The sequence below is a fragment of the Coloeus monedula genome (genome assembly GCF_965178545.1).
Source record: "Coloeus monedula genome assembly, chromosome: Z".
Lineage (NCBI taxonomy): Eukaryota > Metazoa > Chordata > Aves > Passeriformes > Corvidae > Coloeus > Coloeus monedula.
Genome location: NC_138822.1, coordinates 84,244,486 through 84,267,134, shown reverse-complemented (window position 1 = coordinate 84,267,134; position 22,649 = coordinate 84,244,486). Strand labels below are relative to the sequence as shown.

Sequence of the window (22,649 nt, the reverse complement as noted above, 5' to 3'; positions counted from 1 at the left end):
CCTGACCTCTGTTACTGAATTCCTGATGGTGAGGTGGTTGTTGCTGTTTTACTGCCAGCGTTGTGAGGTTTCTGCTGTGCCCTCCCTCTGTCTGCAGTTTGTTGGAAGGATGCCCCTGGAAAAAAGCCCTTGACCCAGGAGCAATGAAAACTTCCCGGGGTCAGCTGTGAGTATTGGCATTCCTTAAATAACTCAGGGGATTAAAAACCAGTAATAATAAAGATGGATTTGCTGATGTCCAGCTTGCCATGAAGACTTGCAACCACTAAAGGGCCCAGACGAAACTGAGATCTCTGTTTTTTAATATTTCTTACTTAATGGAAGTTTATACAATTTTCTTAATGTAATGAAAATGATGCTCTGTCCACGGAGTTGTAACTCTTTGCCTGCAGACCTGCATCTCTTCTTGCTGTGATGGAGCACATTGCCCAGAGCTTGCTGGGAGTGCCTTTGGCCAGCGCTGAGGGCTTTGAAACAGTAAAACAAGACCGGCCTCTTCTAATTTAATGTTGGTTTTAATCTGCATCCTCAGCGGCAGCCTGCTAAAATCTAAATCAAATTAGGAGGTGGGGATTGAATTTATTAAACTTCTGCTTAAGATGAGTGGAATAATGCAAGAAGCTGTGAGAGCACGGAATGGCTTGTTTTATTGGCGATCTGGTTAAAAAAAACCACAAAGTAAACCATGTTTTTTTTATTTATTTTTTTTTAGAGGCTGAGCGTGCGGAGCTATTTCTAGTTAATTTTAGCATACTGTTTAAAGGCATCCGCGAGGACTGAAGGAATGTTTTTCTTTTAAAAAAAAAAAAAAAAAAAAAAAAAAAGAGAAAATGTATGGAAACACTGGAGTGTCTGGAGGTTGAGTGGTTTGCCCAGGGTTCTGTCTCCAGAGCCCAAGGTCAAGTTAATCCTTCATTCCCTGTGCTTTGATGTCGGTGATTGAATCTCGGACCCAGACCGGCAGGGAATCGGAATAGTTTATTCAAAGGAGTGAGTTGGTTTTATACACTTTTCTAAGGCACAATATTTCCCTATGACCTACCTCATGTTGCCACATCAGCAACACCCTTCGTAGGGGTCTGCCCTGTAACACCTCCTCCCCCCAGGGTCTGGTGGAGACAAACATCTTTGTGCTGCCATGTGCTCCTTTGTGCTGCCATGTGCCTCTGCAGGCAGGTTTTACAGCTCATAACCCAATTCTCTTGTAATTCCCCATAATTCCCCCTTTTCTGTTTTATACAAATAAGAATTATGACAGTGATTCAGCAGATAGAACTTTGAGGAACAATGTAAAGGTGTCTAAAACTTTTACCATCACTCAGAGTCTGCAGCTGCTGGAAGGTCCAAGTTTACTTTGAAAGAGGGTCCAGCTTTTTAAAGATTAAATTAGCAAGCCAAAATGACTTGATTACACTTTTAGGGCAGAAACACCTGGGTTTGATGGTATAATTCTCTAGCCAGCCAGGGCTAGGGCTTGGCCAGAGCCTCAAGCCGTGACTGAGAGGGTTTCCCTAAAATACTTATAAAATTGCTTAAAAACTTTATTAGTATCTTGTGATCATTTTGAATTGAAAAATTAAGAACATGTAAACTTCTTTACAGTCTTTTGTGGGGGGTACACCCCATCCCTGCAGCCCCCTTTTCTGTTCTAACAGAACAGAAATTGTTCTAACAATATGTAACACGAACATTTTTTAACTTACTAAATGCAGGAAAATATAGAACATAACATGCAGTTTACTATGAACAGTAAAATAATACATCTAATACAACAACAAGTGTGCACTAAGTAAAAATAAGCACGGTAATATCATTAACTGCTTAAATATTTCATTGTTTCACAGAATATATATAAATCTAGGTCTTGGAAAATTGCAATTTTAATAACGTTAACTTTCTAAGAGGTTTTAAAAGGTTTCAAATGGTAACAAGCTTAATTCCTGCTTAAAAACATAGCTTACAAATTACAGTTATTATCTATCACAAAAAGCAGTCAGAACAATGCAGGGTATTGCAAGCTGGTATGGTAAAAAAAAGCAGTCTTTGAGACAGGGTCAACATTTTGAATAACAAAACCAGAAGAGTTCTATGGACCAGCTGCAGGAACGGCATGCCTAGCTTGCAGCCATTCCTGCTCAAGCTGGTGCCAGTGCTGTATGCTGCAGCCTCCCCCCACCCCTGAGGAAGGGCCCATCGATCTACTTAGTCCTTTTTTCTAGCACAGTATCAGCTCCCGAGAGTCCGCAGGAAACAGGGGCCTTGGCTGTAACAGCGCGGTCCCGCCGGCCTGCTGGGCGCCTCTGGCTGTGCAGGTGCATGGCTCCGGTGGCTGGCAGAGGTCCGCCGGCCCATCTCTTCACCTCTCACATGCAGAGAGCTGCCCGTGGCCCCACCAGCCTCCAGCGCTGCTGATCCTGCCCGTCCGTGGCGTGGGGGCAGCCGCTGGGCGCGGCCGTGGCGCGGCTTTGCCATGTGCTCGCCGGCATGTGCTCACCAGCATAGCGTAGCTCTGCCATGTGCTCGCCGGCATGTGCTCACCAGCATAGCGTAGCTCTGCCATGTGCTCGCCGGCATGTGCTCACCAGCATAGCGTAGCTCTGCCATGTGCTCGCCGGCATGGCTGCTTGCCGGCACCATGCCCTCGCAGCGCTGCACGCTCTCCCCTTGCCGCGTCTGCCACTGCCGCTGCACTCTCGCAGAAGGCAAACCGAGAGGGAGCCCACTCCCTCCTGGCTTCAGCCACTCACCGTGACCCCGCTCCAGCTGCTGCCACATGGAGCGGGGCGGTACGAGCTTTACGGTACCATCTGGCTTCCCTCCAGGCTCAAACGGGTCAGGGGACGAGGGGCCGTTTTCTGGTTCTTCTCCCACAGCCCCGAAAGACTTACGGTTTGCTGGCGGAGCAGAGGGGCTTGGCACAGCTGCCGTGGTTCTTTGTCCAGTCTCTGGGTGCCGCATGTGCCGCATGTGAGTGCCTTACACACTCTCTTCCAAGGACGCAAAAGCACCGTCAGTGCTGCGTTGCTGCGTGTAACTCGGTTCCACGACGCATCTGAAGCGTCCTATGTCCGAGGATTAAAAATATTGGTCCTATCTAAAATTGAACCCCAGTCTTTTGCCCAGAACAAGAGTCTGTTCAAATCTGTAGACTCAACTTTCCTGCCATGTTTCTTTAAAATCCGTTTTAACGTCTCTGGGATGTTCTGTTCTTGGGATACTCCATCCCCTATGTCCCCCATGGCTCACCTACAACTTGTAGGGATTATTGCTGGCCAGCGTTCCTGCTTCTTGCAGCAGCACTTCAAGTCCCACAGGGCTCACCGACGGATGCACAGATAGGCGTATAATAAATTCCTCACACGGGGCACCATTTGTCAGTGAATCATGGACCAAGATCGGCAGGGAATTGGAATTGTTTATTCGAAGGATTGAGTGTGTTTTATACGCTTTTCTAAGGCACAGTATTTCCTTATATGGCGTGACCTACCTCAGCAACACCCTTTGTAGGGTTCAGCTGTGTGACACCTCCTCCCCCCAGGGTCTGGTGGGGACAAGCCTCTCTGTGCTGCTGTGTGCTCCTTTGTGCTGCCGTGTGCCTTTGCAGGTAGGTTTTACAGCTCACAACCCAATTCTCTCTTATAATTCCCCATAGTTTGAGATGGACCCATGTGCCCTCTCCCTTATGAAAAGCTCCTCCAGAAGATCAAGAGGCTTTTAAAGCTCTCAGGAAGCCCAGACAAGGCTCGTGGAGGGGTATAATGGTGCTGGAGGTGTGATTATGGGAAGTGGCGGCTCACAGGGATGCTGTCCCCGTGCCTGGGTGGCACTGCCAGCACCCTGGTTTTGGTGACACGGTCACTCTCGCCCATGTGGGTTCATTTGTCAAACAGAGGGGGTGTGAGGCTGCTTTGGGGGGAGCAGGTTGCAGAGGTCAGAGGCAGGGAATGCTGGGAAGGTGAGGGTGGTGAGCCCAGCGTGACTCCACCAAGGGCTGCCCCCAAGCCTTGTCAGGTTCTAATTAAAGCTGGCCTTGTAAAGATGTGCCAGTGACAAAGTGCTTTTATTCCAGCGCTGTGTGGTTGACATATCTGGGATTTATGGGTGAGAGGGATGGGGGTTTGCGTAGCAGCCTGCCCTGCCTGGAGGGCCGAGCACTTGCAGGAGCACAGCGGGGAGGGAAGGACAGTGGAGAAGCCTGACAGAATGAATGGTGTTCCCCCTTCTTGGATGTGTGTATGTGCACGCACGAGAGGACAGCATTAGGGATGCTTGGGGAAGTGCATTCACAGCAGCCTGTGCTGACAGCCCCCGGCTCTGCAGCTCGATGAGAGGCACTCAGTGTGGGGAGTGTTTGATCACATTTGGGACCTGCCAGCCAGGGCTGTTCCCGGGGCTCCTGGGGTCTTGCAGACACTTCTGTCCTGGTGCGTTCTGTCCTGTGTGGCCCTTTGCATGTGTGTGTGTGTGTGTGCACAAAGTCTGGGAAAATCAGTTTTATTTTTATTTTTGAAACTATGTAGTGTTGTGGGCAGGGTGGCTGGTGGGATATGGAGTCTCACTCCACCAGGCTGTGGGCAGTGGGTGCTGAGAGCTGTCACCCTCAGAGCCTCCTGTCACACCTGGGTGACTCCTGGCCATGGTTGGTGATGAATGGCTGCGGGTGGCCCATGTGCCCTCTTGCTGCTGCTGGAGCTGTACCCAAATTTCACCCGCAAAGGGTTCCCAAGCATCCCAGTTTGGGTTGCTCTGGGGCCAGTGTGTCCCTGTCTGCAACTGCCTGTCCAGGCAGGTCCAGGGCTCAGCCCAGCCCCATGTGCAGGTGGAAAATTTGCTAGGTTGCCAAGGCCAGCAACATCTTGTGTTTGAAGCTGCCCTGAGCCTGGTACATCCTGATCCTTGGCTATTTTGGGCACTTCTAGAGCGTGCCTGAATCTCGCTTTTTTTGCCAGCAGAGAGCTGGCACTGGATGAATCCACAGTGGTGGGGCTGGTCGGGGTCCCACCCAGCCCCTTCCCCACTGCAGCCTCCCTCTCTTTGTGGCAGGGAGAGCACTGAAGGCTCATGGGGTGCTAGAGCTGGTGTGCTGAGAAAATTCAAGTTTTCACATCTTTTCCTCCACTCCCCGGTAAAATTGTTGTTCTGGAAATACAATTATGTGGCTCCATTAACATCTAAAGGTTCCTGCTGTTGCAGCTATTGAGCAGTTCTAAAAATAATTATGTGTGGTAATGTATAAAAATCTATTGCTTTTTGGCTGCAAAGTGGCCTGTCAGGTGGTGGCTGCTGCTGCTTTAACTCCTTGGGTGCTATGAAATGTTACTCGGACATTGTGTGCTGAGGTTTTGTTTCAAATGAAGGCCAAAACTGCCTTTGGGGCTCTGGTGCTGCTGTCGCTTGGATTTGCTGGGATTTCCCCCAGCCCCTTGTGTTTGGAATACAAATAAGGTTATAAAGCTCTTGTTTCAATCTACAGGAAGAACAGAGGAGAGAGATACCCCAAAATGCCACTAAATCAGTGGTTGTTGAAGGGTTCCTGTTGGCTGTGTAGGCTGGATGAGTCCAGCACCAGCCTGGCTTCATGGGTCCAACAGCCAAAACCCTCATGGGCACTTGGGCTGGGCTGCACAGGTCTGCCTCGGGAATTCCCCTTTGGCAGGTCTAACTTTGTAGATGCAAAAAAGGTTAAATTTAACCTAATTCTCCCAGTTCATTTAAATCTGAGCATGTTCCTGGAGCCTGTTTGTGTGTTCACCTCCAGCTGAAGGAGTTGGCTTTGGTGTTGTCGTTTGCCTGCCTCGGTCCATGAGTTTGGGTCAGGGCTTGCTCTGTGGGGAGCAACTGCCTTGTTTTGAGCAAAATAAACATGCTTTGGTGCAGGATCTGTGGGGGTTGAATTGTATTTTTTCATAAAAGTCTTCTGGAAAGCTGTTTTTTTCCCAGGGAAATTAAATTCCATGTTTACCTTGAGGCTTTACTCTGCTTTGTTAGATTGGTAACAAGCCAGTGTACACCTTGTCCAGGAGAAAATTAGACTGAAAAATTAGACTGCTGGACTGTAATTTACCCCAAGAAATAAAACTGGATTTATTTTTTCTTTTACTAAAATAAATGGTTTAGCTGCACTGACTTTGCGATGAGTGTGAGACTATATTAATGGAGAATTAATTTATTTCTCATTCAATTTCCTGAGGTTTAGTCATGTTTAAACTTTTTCTTTGTTTTCTTTTTCACCTCTCCAGTACACTAGGGTTTGGATTCCTGACCCTGATGACGTTTGGAGATCGGCAGAAATTATCAAGGATTACAAAGAGGGAGATAAAAGCCTCCAGCTGAAACTTGAAGATGAAACTGTAAGCTTTTGAACGTCATTATTCTTTTTAGTAATTTAAAGCTTCGAATTAATGTGTGAAGAAGCCTGAGCCATCTCATAGTTTCTGTGAAGTGGTTTAAAATGTGTTTTATTGCCTTAACACTTCCAGCTTTTTCCTGCCTGCTCCCTCCCTAGACACTTGTGTTACAGTAGGTTGTGAGAAAAGCCCTTGACCTCCATCATCTCTTTTCATCTCCTGGAAAACTTGTAATAGTCTATAATATCAGGATGTATTTTTTTTAATACCATCAGTGTGTTAGGGATGCCAGTTTGTGCTTTTTGCTGCTGAACAAATTGTGGAGAGCACGGCTGGTGGCATCTACTCAACCTCGGGTACTGATGGAAAACCCACGCACGGCTCAGAGGTGACTGCTGTGCAACAGCTTTCTCCACGCCTTAGTTTTTCTCTCTGAGTATAATCTTATGTAAACCCCTTTTTTCTCTGCTTTATTTTTTAATAAGAAAAGCTTTTAAAAGAGAAAAACACAAAACTCATTTAAATGTAGATGTTTTCTAGCGAGCGCTGGTTCCAAATGCACAAACAGCCCTGGCTGTGTGTGCAGCCAGCAATAAATCATCCCCAGAGCAGGATGGAGGCTGGGGAGGAGCAGCTGCTCCCTGTTCCACACAAAAACCTCGTGGAGTGGGATGCTGGGTGACAGCAGGGAATTGCAGATGAAGTTAACCATGGCAGTTGCACCAGCTGTGAACTCAGTTTATGGGAAGGGAGCAGCCGTGCTGTGCACCCACCATGAACTGCCTGGTGTAGCAGGAAGAATAAATACATTTTTCATGAAGAATTTAACCTAAACCACCTCTCTTCATCGGGCAGGTGGGGTTTCCTGAGCTGTCTAGAGGGTGATCTGCTCTGTTGCTTAGAAGAGTTAGTAGAGACCACCCGCTACAAATCCACGTGTTCTGAGCAGGGCAAGTAATTCCCATCCCCTCCGAGCCAGCCATTTCCACGCTGTGGGGAGCGTTTTCACCATATTGCCTGATGGGAAGATGGAGAACAGGAATGAGCTGTGGTTGATTAGGCAGTTAATCAAAACAGTTTTTCTCTCAGAGCAGCCCAAGCATGGGCTGTTGGCGGTGTGTGAGTGTGCCGGGTTTGCACAGAACGTTGTTGATGTTGGGATCTGCACCCAGTGCTTGGTGCTGTTGCTTCTTTCTGGCTCAGCCTCAGCTGCTTTTTTGTTGTCCTGCCCAGTTTGCTCTTCCAGCATAGAGCAGCTTTCTGGGGAGGATAAAAGATGGGGGAAGCTTGATGCCTTTTTGCCTTCCACAGTGATTAATCTGGATGAGGAGATGCACAGATGCCACCTCACAATCCCTTGGAAGCAGCAGGCATAGAATCATCATCTTATCATGGAATGGTTGAGGTTGGAAGGACCTTAAAGTTCATCCAGTGCCACCCCCTGCCGTGGGCAGGGACACCTTCCACTGTCCCAGGCTGCTCCAAGCCCCGTCCAGTCAGGGATCCAGGGGCAGCCACAGCTTCTCTGGGCACCCTGTGCCAGGGCCTCACCACCATTATAGCAAAGAATTTATTCCTAGTATCTTACCTAAACCTACTGTCCTTCAGCTCAAGGTAATTCCCTGGGTCCTGTCCCTCCATGCCTTGTCCCCAGTCCCTGTGCAGCTCTCCTGGAGCCCCTTGAGGCCCTGCCAGGGGCTCTGAGCTCTCCCTGGAGCCTTCTCTTGTGCAGCTGAACACCCCCAGCTGTCCCAGGCTGGCTGCAGAGCAGAGGGGCTCCAGCCCTGGAGCATCTCGGTGGCCTCCTCTGGACTGGCTGCAGCAGCTCCAGGTCCTTGTGCTGTTGTTCCCCAGGGCTGAACACTGATGGGTGCCTGGGTGCCCACAGCACCTTGTCCACAGAAACTCCTTTCTTCCACCTGTGCTCAGGCTGCCAAAGTACATCTGCTCCTGTTGCTGAGTGCTACAACCCCCACCATCCTTTCCTGGCTGAGATCTCCAGCAGTTTTAGTGCTTGGGCGGGAATTATTTTCTTCCTCTTTAATCTGGATATTTCCCTGGAAACTAAAGGGGCTAAGGAGTCCTGCAAGGCCTAATCTTTTTGTGCAGCTGAGTTCAGGATCAGCAACATTAAAATACAAGGAGATGAAAGGATTACCAGGTGTTGTAGGCAGTAGCTTAAAAAGCATGTTGCTGTCATGGTGAAACATGGAACATCTCATTTTGGGGTTGTGCAAGAGACCCAGGGTCTCTGGGGGTGCCCTATTTGATGCTCTTCTGTATGAAGTCCTGCCTGGATCCGTGTCATGTTGGACTGAAAAGCTCCAGCAAAGGGGAACTGCACTTGTGTGCATCAGGTTGGAGATACCCAGCACATGCATCTTCCGGGGATTCAAAGCTGTGGAAAGCCTTTTGTTCCTGACAGCCAACATGAATTACCCAACTGTTCAGTGTTGCCTTTTGTCCTTGTGCTTTAAGTGAATTTTCATGGGTTTTGTGGTTTCTGGCTCTGCTCTGTATGCAGGAGTACTCCCTCCGAATGAAGAGCTGACTTTCAAATATCGCAAAGCATCCCTGGTGTGTTTGCCATTAAGATGTGAGGCTGAGTGCAAACTCTTGAAAATTGGCATTGACAACGTGGAATTGGAGGATAAAACCAGCCTGAGGTTGTCAGACATGCTGAGGGAGCCTGTCCTCATGCACTTGGGTCAGCTTTCCTTGTGCTGTTTGCATGGGTAGTGATCTGGTGCCAGTGCAGGGGCTGTGGTTTTGACTGGAAACTGGGATTCCTCCCTTCCAATGGGAGCTGAGCATCAGGCCTCCTTTCTGAGGCACCCTGAGCGAAGCAGCATCACTGGCAAATTTTTTTCCCCTCCTCTGTAAAGGAAAAAAAATAACAGTTTTTCTTTAGTTGATGGCTCTGTTGCTCATTTGGGGACAAGTCAAAAATAGCATAAGGCTGCCCATATGCCAACTTCAGCAGCGTAACCTGGCTCCTCAGACACTTCAGCAGCAGGGGCTCCGTGTTTCTCTGTGTCCTCTCTGCCTCAAGGGGTGTCAGGTTTTGGGTAAAAAAGTAACTTGAATTAAAAATGAGCTGAGAAATCGCTCTGATGGTGAGAACATGGTCTAGTTGGGAATGAGGCTGCTTTTCCAAGAGCACAAAGATGCTTAGATCAGATGAAGCTGTGGGTTTCTGTATGGTGCCTGTCACTGCTCAGAGCTGGCTAAAGGCTGTTCGTCCCAAGGTTGGCCTGAAAACAACTCAGGTATGCCCAGGCTGGTGCTTGTGGACCATCAGTGTCCACCAGGACCATGTGATGGTCAGCTCAAAGCCATTACCAGAGGGGTGACCTGTCACCTGGCAGTCTGTCATCTGAGTCCCTATAGCATTTATCACCGAGGGGCTTTTAATTTAATTTAGAGCAGGGTGTATAAGTGTTTCACAGTTGCAGGAGTTATGCTTGGAAAAGCTACAAGCCATTAAAGGAGCTGTTGTCTGTGTGTTCTCGTGTTCCTCATGTGTGTCTCTTCAGCTCTACGAATATCCCATTGACCTCCAAGGAAATGAGCTGCCCTTCCTGCGCAATCCGGACATCCTGGTGGGGCAGAACGACCTGACAGCCCTGAGCTACCTGCACGAGCCTGCCGTCCTGCACAACCTCAAAGTCAGGTTCCTCGAGTCCAACCACATCTACACCTACTGTGGTGAGTGTCCAGACCACACATTCAGCTCCTGGAAGATTGTGGGGCCACGGAGAAACCCCTTGAGACAATAAACCAGAGGCTGCAGTGTGAGGGAAGTCCAGGGACTGTGGGTTTGGGATGGGAGGGCGGCACGAGTGTCAACAGGATGTAAAACCAGAGGTGGTTTTGAGGACTGTGAACTGTGAACTTGCTGAGCTCATGGTCCACCTGCTCTTAGTGGGAACATTTTGTCAAATGGGTTTGAGGCCAGCCTTGCCTGTGCTTGGCAGCCCCCACAGGGAAAAAGTAGGACCTAGCAAATCAGTGAACAGCAGCATGCCAGACAGAGTGATCCTACTGGGTAATGTCCACAGCAGCTTTTCCTCCAGAAAAAATGCAAAAAACCTCCTGGCACTTCCATTTCCTTCCTTTTCTTTGTGGCTTTGGCAATCATCTAACTCCTGAATTCAGAGCAAGAGGAGGGCAGGTGTGAACTTGGGTTTGTGATTTTTGGGGAGCATGCCTTGCCAAAGCCATTTAGGATAGCGGTTATCTGTGAATGGACAGCAACAAGTTTCAACTTAAAAAACTAAGAAGAAAGGAAAGAAGGCAATTCATAGAATCCCAGACTTGTTTGGGTTGGAAGGGTTTTAAGGATCATCTTGTTCCAACCCTCTGCCACAGGCAGGGACACCTTGCACTATCCCAGGTTGCTCCAAGCCCCATCCAACCTGGCCTTGGACACTGCCAGGGATCCAGGGGCAGCCCCAGCTGCTCTGGGCACCCTGTGCCAGGGCCTGCCCACCCTCACAGCCAGGAATTCCTTCCCAATACCCCATCTGTCCCTGCCCTCTGGCAGGGGGAAGCCGTTTTCTGTGTCCTGTTAAGGCTGGTGTGTACAGCTGTGATTTAGTGTTGCAGTTTAGGGTTGTTGAGGAAATGCTTGGCAGGAGGAGGTGACTTTTTAAAGCTGTGCCCTGGAAATACGTACCCTCTGTAATGTTAACTTTCAGTATTTAATGATATGCAGTGATTAACTACTGTCATAACTTGCAGCTGCACGTGTGCCTTCAGTCACCCGCAGGCCTGCTCTCAACCCAAAATCAGTGAGGTTTCATGAGTGCAGCTTCTTGTGAAGGTTCATGATCATCTCAAGTGCAGCATTAATGGGCATACAGGGTTCGGGCTGTGTAGGTTTAGTTACAAAGCTCTGCCTGGGTGCAGCATACCCTGTGCTTTGGTTATGAAGTGGCTGAGAAGGGCAGGAAGGTGCTTGTCTGAAGTAAGGACAGCCCTTCGGCTTGGTTTGCATTGCGGTTTTGGTGAGTAAGGGAAAACCAGCGTCTGACCTGAGCAGAACCGGGAAGCAAACAGGCAGGAGCAGGACTCAGAGGGTGAAGCAGCTGGGTCAATGTCCTGCAGGGGCAGGTGATGTGACAGTCACCAACCTTTGCCTTTCGTGGCGAGCTAAGTCGCACTCCTGGTGTTTGCTACAAGCTGAGAGTTGCTGTGCTCCTGTAATTGGAGCATGCCTGAGCCCTGAACCTACTGGGCTGGGAGCACAACACCCGACCAGGTGCTCCTGGAGCTCCTCACAGGAGCAGCTGAGACCTGCCCGACCTGAAACTCCTCAGAGGCTTTGTCAGCACCTGGATGCAGAGCAGCTCCCCGGAGCACACAGGGAGCACCACGCGTGGCTTGGCTTCTCATTAGCTCCCAGCTCACTGCCTCCTCCGGCGTGCCCAGAGCTGGAGAGGAGACAGACATTAAAGCCTCAGAGCAGGCTCTGGCATTCCTTTCCCGTGATTTGTGTATTTCAGTTTGATTTGGGTACGTTCTTTGTTAGGAGCTTTTACTTGCAACTCCAGCCAGGGAAAAGCCCGGGGTGTTTGTTTGGGTCTAGCAGAGCTTTGGTTGCACAGGAATTGCTTTTCTGTAGTGCTGGCTCAGGCTGTGTTGATCTCTCCTCACCTCTCCTGCAAAGCCTGTCTTCACACAATGGAGATTATTACATGTTTTTGCTCTTCTCACCAGTTTTGTGCGTCTCCTCTGTAGATGTACGGGGGCTTACTGCCTTGCTATCAAAGCACAGGCCTTTGAAGGAGATGCTGAGATAAGAATTATGAGCCCTTCCCCATTCACTGCTCACCTTTTTCTGTTAACTTTCAATCATCGTATTTTAAAAATCTTATTGAAGCAACTAACACAAACCCTGAAAAGCCTGAAATATCGACCCCCTGCTTGGTTTGTGACGTACCTGCCTGTCTGTCTGCCCTAAGGTATCGTGCTGGTGGCCATCAACCCCTATGAGCAGCTGCCAATCTACGAGCAGGATGTCATCTATGCCTACAGTGGCCAGAACATGGGGGACATGGACCCCCACATCTTCGCCGTGGCTGAGGAAGCCTACAAGCAGATGGCCAGGTCAGTGGGGGCCCAGCCATGGGGGTTTGGGTCAAAAGTGGGCAAAGATGCCATTAAATACTCCAGATACTCGATGAAAACAAAGTTGTGAAAGAGAGTGTGCTGGAGGTCAGGTATTTCTAATGAATTCTGCTTAATGACTTCACCCCTGTATTGCGCCCAGACTGCTGGGCTGATGGGGATCCCTGTGGTCCTCAGGAACTCAGGGGTTTGGAGGGGGATCCCTCTCTTGCTGCTGCTTGGATGAGTTTCCTGGAAGAAATTCAAACCACTCTGCAAGTGTCAACATTTAATAGCTTGGAGGAAACCACATTTCAGATAATTTGGTGAAATAATCAGACTAAACCCAGAAGATTATGTTAGTTGTTGTTTTATGGAGACACTGTGATTTTGAGTTAGGAGTGACTGGGAGATACTTGGAGATATTTATGGATCCCTCAAAGCAGTGTCTTCACCAGATGGATATGGTGAGAGTTTTACTTTATTTCCGTGCTTGTTGTGTTCCTGGGGATAGATGTAGGATTTTGTTCTTAACAAATAAGTCATGATTCAAAAGAGAATTGGAGAGGAAACTGAAAATTGTTGTACCAGGGATCATTTTATTATAGTTGTCAGGCCTCACACAGTGTGTCTATGTTTGCTTGTGGATTAGCTGAGATTTTTGTACAGCCCTGGCTTTTAATAGCAAGAGTAAGCACTGAACCATTTTCCAAGGATTGCAACCTGCTTTCTGCTGTGTCTGGGTTTCAGTGGTGAGTTAGGATGCATTGCTAATCAGAAATGAGCCAGAGTTCAGTCCAGAAATGCATCTGGAAGAGCACTGCTGTGGCCAGAGATCAGATGGATTGTACCCAAACCGAGTCCAGCCTGCAATTCACTTCTGCAAGTGCTTGTGCTTTGTGCAAAACTGCTTTGAGAAGAGTTTAAGAGCTTGGGGAGCTGCCTGTAGGAAGAGGAAGGCTTGGGATTTTGTCCTTGTGTAATTCCAGGCTGAGCAGCATGCTGCATGGTTCTTTTTAGAAGATACGATGGTTTTGCTGACCAGTGGGGGGGACAGCACCCGTGGGTTTTCCTGGGCAAGTGTCTGAAATACAAGGCAGCAACTCGCTTTTCTGCTGAAGTTTGTGCTAGGGAAAACACACTGTTCTCCCACATCCCTGAGTAATTTTGCAGGCAGTGGGCTAACAGACAGCTCTAGCCAACAATGCTTGTCTCTGCTTTCGTCCTTATCAGAGTAAAGCTACTTTGATAGCAACTCATAATTGATAACTGCTGTATCTGGGTGGTTCAGACTGCTCTGTTTTCAAGGGGACAGGAAAATAACCACCTTCAGAGCTCTTAAGCAAGGTGCTCGCTGCTCAGTGCTCCTCTGGTGCTCTCTGTTTTGGGCTGTTATTATGGTAATTGCAGGCTTGGGTACAAAGGAGGGTTTCAGACGGGGCTGAGAGGAGATTGGGACATGGATTATAGGAATCTACCTGGTTATTTGAAGTGTGCCTTAAAATGTAACACACTGAGTTTTAAATCTGAGAGCTCCTGGGTGGGTGTTGTGCCTTCTGCAGTTTGCTCTGATCTTTTCCCTCCTCGATGCTCCAAGGAGAGTGGTGGAGCTGTTGGAGGAGGGTGTGAGCAGGCATAGCCCCGAGGTGATAGATAAAGGGCACTGAACACATTTCTTTCTGCCCTTTTTTCAGTTGAAATGCTGACTCTGTGGGATGTCTCATGTCTGCAGCTCGGCTTTAGTCCACTGGGGCAAGGTGGGATATGGGTTGTTAAACATGAACTGGTCCAAAAATATCACTTGTTTTGCAGTTCAGCTTTTAAACAGTTGGATTATGTCTGGTGCATCCTTATAGATCAGGAATAAAACTCAAGCCTTCTGTCTCAGAAGGTCAAACTTGCAAGGTGATTGAGAGCAGGAAAACAGTCTGGCTAGTCTTCTGAGTTCTTGAATATTTCATCTCCATTAGTGGCCCAGAGCGCGCGGGGAAAGCGCAGTGGAGGGGATTGAATGGGATTGAGTGGATGGCAAGGGAAAAGGGCACAAAATCTAAGCCTCCCTGTTAAATGAGAAAAATTGGAGGTAATTAGACTTTTATTTCTCTGAACTTCTAGTGTGCCATGGCCATGCAGAGACAGGGTGCCAGGGCAGAGTGTAAGGCAGTTGGTGTGTGCAGGTGTTAGTGATGTGCTCCTGTGCTTCCTCGCTGCCTCGAGCTTGGTGCCCAGGAGATGGGACTGAAGGCACCTTCACAGGTGACTGTGTGGCATCCTGTGTTTGCTTTTGTCCTGTCATCAGAAAGTGGCAATTTAAAAAAAAAAAAAGGAAAAAAAAAGCAGTGGGTGGGCTGTACAGAGAGGCTGCAGAGGGTGTGTAACACCACCTGATCCCTTTTTTGAGTCAAAATTGTTCACAAATCACCTGAACACCTACAGTGGGTTCAGTGTGCGTTAAAACTCCCATTTAAATATGAGCTTTTCACAAAGAGGATGTTTTTGCAGCACTTGCATGTGAAACAGCTTAAAAAAACCCCCAAACATAAAGGGCAAGTGATTAAAATTCATATGTGACATCCTCTAATTTTTACAGTGATCAGCTCTTTAGAAACTCTCCAGATACTCAGTGTGGGACTAAACACACTCGATTCACTGAAACAGTGTTGTTTTAAACAAAGTGAGCAGCATGGAGTTAATTTGCTCCAAGTGCCGCTGGTGGAGGCGGTGGAGTCAAGTGTTGGGATGGTGGAAGGATGGCTCATTTAGTGATTGTTAATGGCTGTGGGGTTGGAAGCAGTGAGTGCCTTGGGACACGGATTGCCTGCAGGGCAGTGCAGGCACCTCCTCTGGTCACAGTCCTGTCCTGGCGAGGTGCAGTGGGATTGGTGCCTTTTACCCTGCTGGGGGCTGCAGAAGGTGTTCACCCTCCTGGAGCAGTCTGAGAGCTGTGCCATGGTCGCACGGAGAGCCAGCACAGCCTGATGCCCTGGCTGATTCTTGCTTTTCTCGAAGAGGAACAAAAGGTCCCTTGTGTGTCCCCATCCCGGCTCTAATTTCTGTGTGTGTCATCGCTCTGGGCAGGAGCCTGGAGTCTGGCAGAAATTCCCTCTTGAAAACCTGTATTTCTGCTGCAGGCAGCCTGACCTGAGCAGCACATGTTTCACACTGCTCTGTGCTGGCACTGCCAAGGCCACACATCCAGTGCTGGGGACAGCTCTGGGCCCCTCAGGACAAGAGAGACATGGAGGGGCTGGAGCGTGTCCAGGGCAGGGAACGGAGCTGGGAAGGGGCTGGAGCCCCAGGAGCGGCTGAGGGAGCTGGAAAGGGGCTCAGGCTGGAGCAAAGGAGGCTCAGGGGGGACCTTGTGGCTCTGCACAAGTCCGTGACAGGAGGGGGCAGCCGGGGGGGTCGGGCTCTGCTCGCTGGGAACAGGGACAGGAGGAGAGGGAACGGCCTCAGGCTGGGCCAGGGGAGGCTCAGGGTGGACATGAGGAGGAATTTCCCCATGGAAAGGGTGCTCAGGCCTTGGCAGGGACTGCCCAGGGAGGTTTGGAGTGCCCATCCCTGGAGGTGTCCAAGGAAGGCCTGGATGTGGCACTCAGTGCTCTGGGCTGGGGATACAGTGGGGATTGGGACAGGTTGGACTCGATGGTCTTGGGAGGGCTTTTCCAACCTTAGAGATTCCATGATTCATGCTCTGACCCCTGTCCCTCTCTATGAAGGTGACCCACGAGTTGTTGCCAGCTCCATGGAGGAGGTTTGGATGGTGACAGTGCAACACCAGCTTCTCCCTGCCCACCTTTGGAAGCTTTAGGTGTATTTTTAGTTAGATATTCTTGTCTGCAGCTCCATTTTAATTCTTCCCAGCTCGACTAGTCAGTATAGTCACCATGTTTTCATGTGATGCTGGGCTGAGTCTATTAGGAAAATCACTGCAGTGGATGTATTTGTGTGACTTTTCTGTCTTTGGCCCCCGTCTCTTCCTTTTGTACCAGCTGGGTTGATTCTGGGCGCAGGCCAAGTAAGGTTTCTTAATGCTTTTGGGTTTGGTGGGGGCTTTTTTTGTGTTGGTTTTTGTTTTGGTTTGGTTTTGTTGTAGTTATTTTGTGGGGGTTTTTTTGTAGGTTTTTATTTATTGATTGAAATAGAAATCATGCATTATACTTAATAACATACAGAATTGAGCAGCACTAGGTGAGAGAGGCATGCGCTGTGGGCAATGGAGCAGAAGAATGGGCCCTCCAAAGGCTGACAAACATGTCTCAAAAGCAGGGAGCAGGCAGCAGAGATGATCTTTGCTCAAACCATAAATCAAATATTGAAGGTATTGTCAACCCCTTCTGTGTGCTTTCCATTTAGCAGCTCTGGGTCTCGCTGTGTGGTAGGAACATCATCTCCCTTGTGTGGGCCCCTGAACTGGTGTGACATGGCAGAGCCTACGTCAGGTAACGAACACAAAGGAAATCCAGTGTTCAGCTCTTACCACGGCAAAGATCTTAGGTAATAAAGGACTTGTGAAAGCCTCCTGAGAAGTGCATGGAGAGGATCAAGTGCCATGGGCTTTATTCACTGAGGCATCCATCAGGCTGATGCTTTCACAGATGCATCCCTGCAAAGCTGTTCCATGTGGCCAGGCAAAAATATCTCGGGTCTGTTTCACATGCAATTGATAAATCTGAATGGCAGAACATCGTAATGTTCTGCCAGGTGCATGGAAGGGCTCTGCAGACCTTACCTGACCCTTGCAGAGTCAGTGGGAAGGTAATTTTCCTGGTGACCTGTTGGTTAGACTGGAGTTTCCTCCTTCCCAGCATGAGGATCTGCTCACAGTGTTGTTGATAGTTCTTGCAGAAGAAATGAAGTAAGAAATGCAGGAGTGATTTGATAGATGAGTTTAACTAATGCATATCTTGTCTGAACTGCAGCTCAGTGGGTACCAGATAACCCCTGGTGTCTGCAGTTTGAACCAGGCTCGGCATCTGTTGTGTAATTCCTGAATTATAAGTTGTATGGAAATAGGGTGTCTCCTCCCCTCAGCCCCACTACCCACACGCTGTTTCTGTCACCAAGTGCTCAAACACTTGGGCTGCAGACAGGTAACTCTGTTTAGCAGTGGCTTTCCATTTTTATTGGAAGTTAGTGCACCCGGGCTTTGCACTGCACTGTCAGAATCCCTGCTCCCTGCAGCCACAGGGGAAATGTCTGTGTCCTGCAGAGAGACAGTGCCACTGGGGCTGCCTGAGGTGACCACTGGTCTCATTTCTGCTGTGGGGGGCAATGCTGGTGCTGGAAAAGAGCAGAAATTGCAGCAACACGAGCAAATAGACTCAGGGAGGGGTACGGACACAGTGGGGGATGTCCTTTCATAGCACTTCGGATTTCAAGCCTTTACAGGAGATTTAAAGCTGTACAAAGAGAGAGCGGATAGGAGTTAAAAGAGAGAGTAACCCCCGACAGAGATGCAAGAGGAATCAGACTGGCACAGTAAATAAGGCTGAATCCTGTGTTATATTAAAGGCAGGCAAGGGTTTAGTCTCCAGGGGAATGAGGCTGGGTCGGGGGCTTGCAGGGAGTTGTGGGGCTGAGCTGTGCTGCAGTTCACCAGGGCTGTGCAGCAGGGGTCATCCCAAAAATAAAGCTCTGGTCTAAAAAGGGGACCAGAAGAAAAACAGCTCAAGGGCCTTGAATTTAGGAAGGTGCAAAACTGAGAGGGTTTTCTTCTGCTTAGAGTTAAAAGTGGGATAGGGATGAGTGGAACAGGTTTTGCAAGAGCAAACGTGCTGGTGCTGGTGTAAGACCTCAGGGATTGCTTTTCTTCTCCAGAGGTGATACACAGAAAAAAATAAACTGGGAGACACTCCAGGGAATGTTTCCCAAGGACTGGAGGAGAGACCTTCTGGTCTTACTTGCTGTGGGAGAGGACAGAGATGCTCTGGGGATAAGTGGGCAGCTGATGAACTTTTTTTAAATGTAATTTTTTTTTTTTTTTTGGCAATTTAGAATAAGGACTATGCTATTTGCTAGCAGATTTAATAACAAATGAGACATCCCTTATAGAAAAATCATAAATACTCATAAATGGGACAGAACTGGCATGGGAAAGCTTAAGGCAGAGGAAGGCCAGTGCCTGACTGAGAGTAATGAGTGTTTGTGTGTGAAATATCACTGACTGGGAAGGAGGGGTAATAGCCTACATCAAACATGTGATCACTGCTGCGATGCAGAACTGTTGGAGCTCTGAGGGGAGAAAGCTGTAACACCAAGTATCATCAAATATTCAAAACAGTATTTATGAGCAGCATAATTATATCAGAGCCCAAAGACTTGTGACTGGCCTTGCCCACCTCGCAGTCACTGCTTGCCACCCCACATCCTCAGTGAACTTCTGGAGGTGTCAGGATGGAGAGCCCAGAGCATGGTTTCTGAAAATCCCTTTCTGGGCTTTTCCTAATATTCACCAACTGTGATTAATCAGATGGTAGTGTGGGAGTTTTCCAAGCGGCAGTGGCTTAGGATGGTGGAGGTGATGAAGTCTGTCAGAAGGACCTTCTTTCTGGGACAGGCACGGGGTGGAAAAACAACTGACTTGTCCTCCTGGTGCTCCAAACCTGATCTGTTGGGGCAGCATCCCGTGATTCCTTCCTGTGTGTGATGCTTTCTGAGAGGACGCAGTCCCAAGCCTCCTCCCTCTGCAGTGCTCCAGCAGCTTGCAGGTGGCCTGGGCTGGAGCCAGGGATGCTCTGTGGTGTGATCCCGGAACAGAAAAGAGCATCAGGGTGCCAGAGAGCCACGGAAACTGGCCGGGCGCGTGTTTTGCTCTCTTTGGGAACAGCACACAAAAGAATCGCTGACCTCGTTTCCGTGAGGCCGTGGAGCTTGTGTTCCTCCCCAACGGGGTGTGCAAAGCATCAGTCCTGCGAGAAGGTCATCCTGCCTGCCTGCCTGCCCATGGGAACGGGGGAAAGACTAGAGACAGCTTGGCATTTCGTACGAACTTGGAGCTGTGGGGATTTTCTGTGCTGTTGGAGGGGCGTTTCCAGCCGGCTGCACAAAGCCTCTGGGGGGAAGGGGCCTGCAGGAGTTCTCCAGCCTGGAGTGCTGGAACACCGCATGCAAGGACTCTGACCTCTGCAGAGACGCCGCGATGTGCTCCGTGGGGCTTGGTCTTGGCGTTAGGAGCGTGGATTGATGCGTGTTAAATAGTGTGGGACAGAGGGATCAGGCCTGCCCTGCTGAGCTGGCAGCGACCCCCGCGCAGGAGAAGGTTAATGCTGCACCTTCCTGGTCTCCAGGCATCGTGCTGCAGGCTCATCCTTACCCATTCTGGGCCAAGGTGCTGCTTTTAGGGTTTTTCCCAGCAACTGAGATATTCAAGGCCATGTTTTCTCTCTGTGTCCTTGCTGAAACCCAGGGGTGTGTGAGCAAATGGGCTCCAAAGCTGCGTAGGGTGGACCCTGGCGAAAGCATCACCCCCTATGCATCTCAGAATCATAGAATATGCTGAGCTGGAAGGGACCCATCAGGATCATCAAGTTCAGCTCAAGTCCACATCTTTGGAATCCAGCTCTTTCTTTGTGACCAGAATGTATTTTGAAGCTCTGATGTGGGTGTAGGTTGTTGGTGAAAATAGTATTTTTTCCCCCACTGGTATGTGGCACTGTATCAAAAGTTACCCCTATAAAAAAGAAGTTTTCTTTGTTAAATATAGTTTTCTGTGTAAAAAAAGAAGGACGAAAAAAGGGTTGTATAGGGTAACCCATGCCATTTATGAAAGATACAGTGTGAAAAATGACCCAAATGAACTTGTAGCACGTGAAAATTTGTCCTTAGAGTGCTGCTGGCTTCAGCAGCTGCAGCATAAAATGTGCATTTGCAGCTGATATTTGAAAATGCAAACAGAAGACAAGTCCTTAAACACTCTTGTTCGACTGGATGCAAAATACCTTCTTGGGTTTCTCTGAGGGAAAAATGTAGCTGCCCCTAAGTTGTGGTTTTCTATTTATCTTGACTGTCAGTGCCAGTGATTCTAAAAACCCAAATTAGAGCCAACAAATAAAAGAAGCTGCTGCCACTATCAACAGTGACGCTGCTCCAAATTCCAGTTACCCCACTGAAATGGGAATAGCTCCTGGCTTGGGAGACCATTTCAGAGATGGCTTTTCTCTGTGTTACAATGCTACAGCACTCTGATTTTCACCTCCAGAGTGCAACTTCTGTTTGTTCATTTGAAAGCAGAGTTGGACTGTCTCAGTTATTCATCACTATCGTTAGCACTTGAGGGATGCAAAACAGTGGTGATTAAATTATTGCATTTTTAAATATTTCTAGCAACACAATGTGGTGGCTTTGCTCATTCTTAGCCTTTGAAGCACTGTCAATAGAGAAATGCATCGGGCCTTTTGTGGGTGTTCTCATTGTGGTCAGGCTCAATTCAGACTGCAGTACTTAAAGGATTTTTAACCTTCAGATTGCTTTATGAACACTAATCCTCCGAGCAACCTGAAAGAAGTAGGTTAAATATGATTTCCATGGTGGAGAGACTTACTGACTCGTTCCACGACGCAGAGAATTAGTGTCAGACGTGGGATTAAAGCTGGAGTGACCCCTGACAATTATTCACAGGGTCTGGCTCTGCTTTCATTTATTCCAGATCCTTTTCCCTCTTGCAGAAGCTGTGTTTTTAGTGCAACTGGTTTTGCTCCTGCTGCAGAGACCAGGATGAAGTTGTGCAGTTAAGCTGCTTGTGCCAGTAGTGGTTTTCTGAAGGGATGACTATGAAGACACATACTAGATGTTCCAGGTCCCTTCTCATGGGTTCAGGTTATTGCTTTCAAGAAAGCTGACTTTGGAAAAATTCTGGCTGGTGATATATGTCTGGAGAGCATTTGAGGTATATTTGTCTTCAAATACTGTTTTCAAGCAGTGTTGCTGGAGGCTGAGGGTATTGGGTGTAAATATCTGCGCTAAGGTTGTCCCCTGTCTCTTCTGTCTCAGGCAGAGGTGTGGTGAGAACCATCCTTGGTTTCAAACCCCTTTTTATTGCCATGGCTCCACCATCCCCTTTTCTGAAATGAGGATTTTCCAGGGGTGTTCCACCCTGGCTTAATTAGATAAAGTGGTGGGAACTGCACATGGAAGCGCTGAGCAGTGCCACACCTCTGATTGCTCTGATTCAGCTGGACAGCTGCGTCCAGCTGGGCAGCTTGCAGTGTGGACGCTTCTCCAGGCCTTTCCCAGGCTGTTTGGAGGCTCCTCTGAGGGCAGCAGTATTCTCTGCATTGCTGCAGGTGAAAGACTGACCGCTTAAACAGGCAGGGAAATACGTTCCCTTGATGTAAAGGCTGGTAATTAGCAGCCAGTGCTAATCAGCAGAGGAATCTGAAGTGCCCTTTCTCTGCATAGACAACTGACCTTTTTTTGCCTTGGGCAGCACCTTTAGATGTTGCCTTTAAAAAATTGTGTCTATTAGAATTTTAGAGTAGATACAAAGAAGGAAGTTTTACAGGCTGCCCAGAGCAGCTGTGGCTGCCTCATCCTTGGCAGTGTCCAAGGCTGAGTTGGATGGGGCTTGGAGCAACCTGGGGTAGTGGAAGGTGTCCCTGTTCATGGCCTTTACTAGATGACCTGTAAAGGTCCTTCCCAACCCTAGCAATTCTACGATTCCATGACATTTTTCATGTGTTGTAAAAGCACCGGTGACTCCCCTCTTAGTTTTGCTGGGCTGGAGACCTCACCCATCTCTTACTGTGTGTGGTCTTGAGGGGCATTGCTCTTAACATGGCAAATAGCTGCAAAAAGATGTGTTGCCTACCTCCAGGTCGGGGTGTTGATTTTCCAACCTGAGCATCACGTGAGCTGTGTGGGGAGCATAACAACCTGTGGTGGCAGCCCTGAGGTGAACAGGAGCCCCTCCAGCCCCAGGAAGAGATGGGTCAGCACTGCCATGCTGCAGCAGAGGCAGTATTCACCCAGAACACTTCATTTTATCCAGCTTTTATTCCATAATAATTTTCTTCTGTGTTGGCGCTGCCAAAACGAAATGTATTTTAAGCAACTGTGTTGCACACTGTGCCTGCACAGTGGCCAAACATTTCAGTATCTTTTATTCCACACGGAACACAAACACCTCCTGCCTGGCTTTAACCATTTCTGCTGCCTGAGCATCCTGTTTGCTGCCAGCTGCTCTGTGGGGTT

At 48.7% G+C, this 22,649-nt stretch overlaps 2 protein-coding genes across 2 annotated transcripts in view; both read left to right on the top strand.

Moving 5' to 3' along the window:
* Window positions 1–22,649, top strand: part of LOC309585102 (large ribosomal subunit protein uL22) — a 369,655-nt gene that overhangs the window by 112,861 nt on the left and 234,145 nt on the right. The gene's annotated exons all lie outside the window — the stretch shown is intronic.
* MYO5B (myosin VB) overlaps window positions 1–22,649 on the top strand; it is a gene marked incomplete at both ends in the record, with an annotated part of 146,343 nt that overhangs the window by 24,603 nt on the left and 99,091 nt on the right. The window contains 3 exons of the mRNA XM_082301027.1: window positions 6,240–6,350; window positions 9,884–10,055; window positions 12,314–12,458. Coding sequence (XP_082157153.1) covers window positions 6,240–6,350; window positions 9,884–10,055; window positions 12,314–12,458 — 428 coding nt within the window. The remainder of the gene's footprint in view (window positions 1–6,239; window positions 6,351–9,883; window positions 10,056–12,313; window positions 12,459–22,649) is intronic.